This window comes from Staurois parvus, unplaced genomic scaffold, assembly GCF_062004578.1.
Source record: "Staurois parvus isolate SC_StPar_1 unplaced genomic scaffold, SC_StPar_1.0 ptg002334l, whole genome shotgun sequence".
Lineage (NCBI taxonomy): Eukaryota > Metazoa > Chordata > Amphibia > Anura > Ranidae > Staurois > Staurois parvus.
In genome coordinates, this window is record NW_028320130.1 from 117904 (window position 1) to 125852 (window position 7949).

Below are 7949 nucleotides of genomic sequence, written 5' to 3' on the forward strand. Positions count from 1 at the left end.
CCATCCCACCTGAAGAGAGAGAATTAGTCAAGAACTAACCTCAACCTCTCCAGAAATCAGCCGGCCATCTCTAGAGCCAAGCCCAGTGTCTTCCTTCCTTGTGTCCTCCTTGGCCAGGAAGCTTACACCTTCTAGCAGCATGCAGCCACCTCGGATTCCATGGTGAAGCCTTACCAGGCCCCCATCCCTGCCACGTGTGTCCCTTCTTCCCCGAAAAATGCCGACCTAGGCAAATACTTTGTTTGCTTCATGGTAAATACGCCGCTGCCCACACGTGCAACATACGTACATGCATACATGAAGGTGCCAACCCAAGACCTCACCCTGGAGACTGCTGTACAAGGAGGGAGGTCTGCTAAGTATGATCAAGGTGCACATCTGGAATCAAATTGGTGCAAATTGCTTTGGCAAGAATATCTAAAATTCCACCAAATTCTGCCTCCATGAAAGTGGTCCAATTTCCAGAGAAAAGTCGTTGAATCGCTTTCCACTGATTTTAAGGCCAGTTGAAGCCCAATTTAATCTCTGTGTTGTAAGAGAAACACCAGAAAACCGAGATGAAACACACAGAAACAGAGTGAGAACATACACACTCCATGCAGATAGAGCCCTGGCGGGGAAGAACTGCAGTGATACAATGTATGTGCTAATGACATTGTACTTCCCTTGCAACTTCATATGAAAGTTTAAAATGTTACAATAAAAAGAAAAGCAATAAACTGATGGCAATGTACTTACTGTGAACATAAATGAAATGGAATGCTTCCGAAGAACATCTTTTCAATGGCTTTATGTACAGAGAAGAGTCCTCCAATGGTCACATCTCCTGGCTGGTAATACTCATAAACAAACATGGTCTGCAGAGGGGCAAGGTAACACAAGTCTAAATTCTGACCTATAGATGTAGTGAGAGATTGTCCTTGAAAGACGGAGACCAACCCGGAGAGGACAATGAGGTTCAGAAATCCATCCATGACAGAGAACACTCACCAACAACTGTGTGCGTCCTCCGCACTGGAGGGATCATCTCCAGCACTTTATATACCATTCCTGAGACTAATTTAGACTCTACGAGAAATGTCTGAGGAAAACTAGAACAGGAACATAATTCTCAACATTTAAAATCAAATCTTGATTTATCTTTATAATAATATCAATTCTTTGGTGGCTTCAGCCTGAAGGCTTAACCAGTTATTGTTCTACAGATGTTAGCCTGAACCCCTGTACATGTGAAAATCCCAACATGCTACCTGAGGACATGGCTGGACACTCGATCTCTGCATTGGTGGGCTATTCAAGGCCCAGCACTCTGCATAATACCAGATCTGCTAGTGGTAATGCTTATGAATGAAAGCACGATTGGCAATCCAAGGGCGATTACTTTCTGTTGCGTCCCCTCCTCTAATGGGAGATGCCTAGCACCGGCCCTTATGTGCCAACTGATTGGATTTCACACATAGAAAGAGGTAACCATATTAAAAAGGTACCCCAAATAAAACTGGGTAGGAAGGAACATGCCAAAGCTCCAAGATGGATGATGGTACAAAAAAACGGCCACTGCCCCAGTCTATAACTGGCCTTCACAGCAAGGAGCACATGGACGGGTGACGCATGTCAAACAACAAAACAGAAAAATTCCCAGCCAGCCTGCATCAAACCAAATTAACCTGCCTAGCAGTGTGCGTTAGAAACAGGGGTTTAGTTAGCACACATTTTCAAATACATGCGTAAGCTACAAAGCCATCTTACGACACCCCAATGTTCTGTAGTTCCCAACTCTACAAATTTAAGAGCCCCCATAGTTGTCAGGGCCTGGGACCTCTACTGTGTCAGGCAGTAACTCTTCTCACTGAGCTACCTGGGATGCTGGACAATCCTACCTTGTGCCTTGTTTTCTGATGAACCTTTAAGTCCTTGCTCCTCCCATGAACTTCCTGATTTAAGCCATGTCTCTGCACTTCCTGTTTGCCAGATTATTGTGCCTTCTCCAGCCAGTATCTTGCTTTTGTCTCTCCTGCTGCCGTCCATACCTTCGCTACCGACCTTTGGCTCGTTCCTTGACAACGATTCTGCCTCATCCCAACCTGCTACCACTTGTTACCGACCTTTGGCTTGTTCCTTGACTATGTTTCTGTCTCATCCCAACCAGCAACCACTTGTTACCGACCTTTGGCTCGTTCCTTGACTACGTTTCTGTCTCATCCCAACCTGCTACCACTTGTTACCGACCCTTGGCTTGTTTACTGATGACGCTTCTGCTAGATCCCTACCTGTCATATCAGTTACTGGATCCTGGCTTGCTCACTTCCTGGTGGGGTGATCCTGAGAACTGCAACCTGGTACCAACACGCAGCAAAATCCATCTCCACCATCAGGAGCTCTGGTGAATACTGGTTAGTGCTTAGACCTCGCACCTCAGGTAAGCCTGCGTCATCTCCCAGGGTGACCTGCTTGTTTACCTATCCTGTTGGTGGTTCTGTTGCTATAGCTACTGGTCTCTGAACCTGACCTCTGACCATGATAATAGTAGATGCACATGTATTTAATGGATAGACCAAGGGCAGGTGGACCTGAGGAAGCCCACCCCTCCTTAAAGGTTCAGGAGCGCACTGGACACCCAGCATGTAGTACAATGGCAGTCATGGTGTCCAGTGCGCCCCCCACCAACAATTCAAAAGTACAAAAGATTGGCCACTGCCCCAGTCTATAACTGGCCTTCACAGCAAGGAGCACATGGATGGGTGACGCATGACAAACAACAAAGCTCCAAGGTGGATGATGGTACCTGCAATCTGCACATCTAGCCCATATCTAGCCAACTGATGGAGAGGAGGAGGAGGAGAGCAAAAGAGAGCTGAAATTTCCCACCATCACTCTCATTTAAACCCCTGCTGGTGCTGCCCTCAGAAATGTCATTTCTGGTTTTGGACCCAGTTGCCTCCCACCAGAAAGAAAACAGGTGCCTCATGCTGGAGCGAATACGCCATCACCAACATGCGGATGTATGATGGGGTCACCCGGCACCTATCAAGAGCTGTAAACCACACACAGCTCAGGTATCCCTACAGAACGTCCATGGCATGTTTCATCACCAGGTTTCTCCACAGGGGAACATGGAGGCAACACCATATTCCTGGTAAGGAGAAGACACTGACAGCCAAATAACGCAGATCAGAACTTGGACAGAGGAGCAGGTCAAAACTACAACATCTGCTTCTTTATCTCCCACCCACTTCCTCCATACACTGCTGGGTTTGGTTGCTTTGAAGGCAATACAGACTGTGATAGTCTGAACACAGGAAAAAAGCAATGGAGAAGACCCCAAATGACACTTGTCTCAGCTTGCAGGTTAAATCCACAGGAGGTCTGAAGACGACACAGAGGAAGCTCAGCAAGATGGAGGTGAGAACTAACCTGTTGGGTGTTTCTATTTGGTTCTTGACTTTATATCTCCCTTTTTGTGTTGATTTTTTTCTTCGATGCTTTAGGTGCCCATTACCTACTAGGCATCTAAGTACTCTATTACCATTGCATCCTCCAACTTTAACTTTTCGCTGCCAGGCCCTGCGCTCCACTTTTAAACTCAGGTGCTCAGACCATTTTTGCAATTTTTCCATTACTTTTTTATTTTTCCCTTACAGCTTTTAGAGTTTGTAGAAGACCCCCCCCCCCCCAAAACCATATATTTTCTGAAAGCACATGACCTATAGAATAAAAAAATTTATCTCTGAGTCACCGAACTCCTTAACCTCCATTCGTCTCAATCCTGACTTCCCCCCAGGCATGCACAAGTCATTCCTATCTGAGCATTGGCCTCATGACCAGATTTTGGTTAAACACTTTATCCGCGATGGCAAAGTAAAATCATTCCGCGAACTGCTTGATAGCCTAGATAGCCGAGATTTTCCTTTCTGGGCCTATCTGCAGATAAGACACTTCTTGCTCTCACACAAACTGTTCCGTAACTGGACTCGTCCCCTCACTCCTTTTGAATCCCTATGCTCTAGAGCTGAACCGCGCAAACATTTGATCTCGGAGATTTACCCTCTCCTTGTTGAGAGTAGGGATTATGATTCTTTACCCGCCTGCCGTGCTTGGAACAGAGACCTGGGAAACAGCTTGGCGGACGCCGATTGGGACCTAATATTCATGCATACTCATAAATGCTCCCTCAATGTTTCGACTCAGGAAAACGGTTATAAACTGGCTTCAAGATGGTACCGAACCCCGTCGAGAATCTCTCGTTTCAACGCTTCCGTCCCCAACAGCTGTTGGAGATGTGGAACTTCGGATGGGTCCTTTCTCCACATTTGGTGGTCTTGTCCCAGTATCCAACCATTTTGGCAGGAGGTCCACAGGCTTGTAGTGTCTGTGACCACCTTGTCCCTAGCTTTCTCTCCAGAGCAGTTTCTTCTCCATCACTCCTCCCTGCCCAGGGGACAATATCTCAAATCTTTAGCCATGCATATGGTCAACGCAGCCAGACTCTGTCTTCCCACTCTTTGGGGCTCCACCCGCCCTCCCTCCATAGGCGGTTGGCTGATCCGTGTGGGTAAAATTGCGGAAATGGAAGAACTGATTGCGACTGCACTCGATTCCCCCACTAAATTCTCCCATACTTGGGCCTGCTGGACTCACTTTAAAACCACTCCTACGTACCGGTCCTTTATGGACCATCCAACCAACACGCCTGATTGAATACTAACCTCCATTGTATGTTACTCCACACTTTAGATCATTTGGTAGGCGACTTCCTCACCTTCAGGGCTTTATCCCCACCTACCTGCTCCGGTTAATAGACTTATGCTCGAATCCACCCATAGAAGACCCTTGGGGTTGACGACAATAAGAACCCAGTTCGCCCCCACCCTTCCCCCCAACCTTTTTTTTTTTTTCTCTTCTATCTCTCTCTTTTCTTGTTCTCCTTTTCTTTCGTCTTATCTTCCTGTTACACGCCCAGTCAACCACTGGGTTCCTCTTTAGAGAACATTAGGCATGCCATTGTCATACTTATCCTATTTACATTAGCGACCCTCACGACGATCTAAGCTTACTTACAGGCACCTTCACTCTAGTAAAACAACTAGCTTCGTCTTCAACGGTTGTGCTGCATCTACACTGCCTCCTTCTGCGGCGCTCCAATGAGAATTACATACTAAGGAGGTCCGACGCGATAACATTCCCATGCACATTACTATACTGCCTGAGTATTACAGACTTCCCCGTCGTGGACTGGCACAACCATGTTCCATATGTGGTTCTTTGTAAGAATATTCCTACTTTTTCCCGGTATGCATTGCCAAATGTTGTATATGACTATCATTCGCATTTCTTTTGTATTATTTTGCACTTTCTCAATAAACGTTTTTTTTTTGGTAAAAAAAAAAAAGAATAAAAAAATTAAGGTGCTACTGAAATTTAAGGCACATTTTTATTAAGTATTAAATATATGCTATGAAATGTATTAAATTATTTATTAAATGTATTAAATATTTGCACAAATGTTTATCAAAACAATGTTTTCGTTAAAAATACCATAAAATCATTATTAGCAAATACAAACACAACGAATGTTACACAATTACTGCTAAATATAAAAGATTAACCTGTACTGAGTTAATAAATAACAAATGTTTGTAAATTTTAAATTGCTCCTTTTTGCAAAATGGTGAAAATCGAATGTCAATAACCAAATTTCTCTACAAATCTGGAGGTTTTCATTTTTCAGTTAAAGCTTTCAGAGTTTGTAAAAGACCCCCAAAGCATATATTTTCTGAAACCACGTGACCAGTAGAATAAAAAGTTACTTATTTTTTTAAGCCCTGCAAAAGTTGGGCAAATGTTTATCAAATCACTGTTACCGAAGTGGACTGACAACTCATGGGGCCCCCAGGCAATAGGAAATCATGGGGCCCCTGTGTCCTTGCCAACACTCAAACCACACCCAAAAAAGCCTATGAAAGGTATCAGGGGCATCTCATGGGGCCCCCTACTGACCCTGGGCACTCGGGCATTGCCCGGGCGTCCAAATGGTCAGTCCTCCTCTGTGCTATTATATCCTGGGGAAAAATGGGGAAGTGCTGCAAAAGCCCTGCAACTGCATGCAATGCATGCAGTTGTGGTTCATTTGACTGCAAAAATGGAGTTAACACAGGTGGGGAGGAGGTGTTGAATCGCTTCCTCACTGCCTGTTAGTAGCCCCTGCAGCGTAGCCTCCAGCTTCAGAGGTAAGGGAGATTTAGAACCCTAGCCCTGGTTCACACTAGCCCGCAGGCTGCTGGCTGGTTGTAGGTGCAGGAATCGCACCTGTTCCCACACCCACAATGAGACGCCTTGGGCTTCCATTCATTCTGAATGGCACCAACCACACGCATCTCAGCCCACAGCGCAATTGTGGGTGCTGTAACCACAGGAAAGCTGTAAGGTCCCAAAAAAAATTTTTTTTTTTTGCATGAAACATCAGACTGGAAGCCCATTCAGATGAATGGGCTGCCATGCCCATGCAAACATGAACTGCACCGCCCGCACTAGTGTGAACCTAGCCTTACTATTTTTTTATTATTTTTTTTACAATTTTATTTAATTATTTTTGTTAATCAAAAAAAATGTATTTTTAATTTTTTTTTTACAGTTATTTGGGGGGAAGCGGGAGCTTTGGAGAGAAAGCAGTGGTCTAAACAGACTTCTAATGTCTCTTTTTTTGAGAGAGAGAATGGGACTGATGACAGTCCCTTTTCTGTGCAGCCTGAGCTGCACTGTAGATGAATGGATAGGAGTCTGTATAGACTTCTATTCATTCATAAAATGGAACACAGGACACAGTGTTTGCTATCTTTTATTCACAAACTGAAACATAGTAAACACAGTTTACTATGTATCAGTGATTAACCGGTTGCCGACCAGCCACAGTATATATACTGCGGCAGGGCGGCACCACTGCACAAAATCACGTATATAAATGTGATTCGCGCTCCCGATGTTTCTGCGCTCAGGGGGGCGCACACGTGCCCCCGCCGACCCACGGGTGTTACAATTCGATCTCCGAGGGATCAATCATTCGATTTCAGCCAGTGAAGTAGGATGATCAGTTCCTGTCCTATCCTGTCCTGTGTTGACAGTTACACAGAACAGGATATGATGTCAATCTTCTCTGCCTGGGCACATCCTGAGAGAGAAGACACATAAAACGTGAGTACAAAGCACTACACTAACAATTAGAACACACCTAGGTCACATTTAACCCATTGAACGCCCCCCCAGTTAACCCCTTCACTGCCCTGTCACCAGTGTCATTGATCACAGTGAACAGATTGTTACTGATCACTGTATTAGTGTCACTGGCGACTTCTGATAGTGTTAGCGTCAGTTAGCGTCAGTTAGCGCCCCTCCCAGATGGCGTCAGATTGCCCGCTAGTACACCAGTTATCACATTCAACCCCTTGATTGTCAGGAACACGCTCACTTGCACGCTAAACCTCCATTGCTAGTATAGTGTCTGATTGGATCAATATCTTCGATCAGATCAGCGCTATACCAGCATTCACATTAGTATGTCCCCAAAAATGCAGCATTAGCGGGATCAGCCCCGGCACCTGCCAGCACCTGCGTTTAGCCCCTACGCCCCCCCCCCTTCTCTCCCAGCAAGTGCAGTGTCAGTAGATAACTGTCACTTGATACATTGTACACAAAACCGCAGTGTTGGCAGAATCAGGCCTGATCTCTGTTAGCACTTGACTAATGCACCATAGATAGGCTTGTCCACTCCGACTTCCACCTTTACTTAACCATACCACTCCACACACCCTTAACCGACTAAACTTTACAAAAAACATGACACCATTTTGGAGTAAATGGCCAACATGGCCTTTTATTAACCACTTCACATTTTAACATACATCAACCGTTCCTTAACAGAAACCAAAGAATTGTTGTTGGTCTTCAAAGGCACC

At 45.2% G+C, this 7949-nt stretch overlaps 1 protein-coding gene across 1 annotated transcript in view; it reads right to left on the bottom strand.

Annotated features, from left to right (window-relative positions):
- Positions 1 to 6374, bottom strand: part of LOC149431234 (vomeronasal type-2 receptor 26-like) — a 55473-nt gene extending 49099 nt beyond the window's left edge. Inside the window, exons 1-3 of the mRNA XM_089665770.1 lie at positions 6307 to 6374; positions 991 to 1091; positions 739 to 895 (exon numbers count right to left, since the gene is read on the bottom strand). Of these exons, the coding sequence (XP_089521896.1) occupies positions 739 to 895; positions 991 to 1091; positions 6307 to 6374 (326 nt within the window). The remainder of the gene's footprint in view (positions 1 to 738; positions 896 to 990; positions 1092 to 6306) is intronic.
- Positions 6375 to 7949: the final 1575 nt, after the last annotated feature.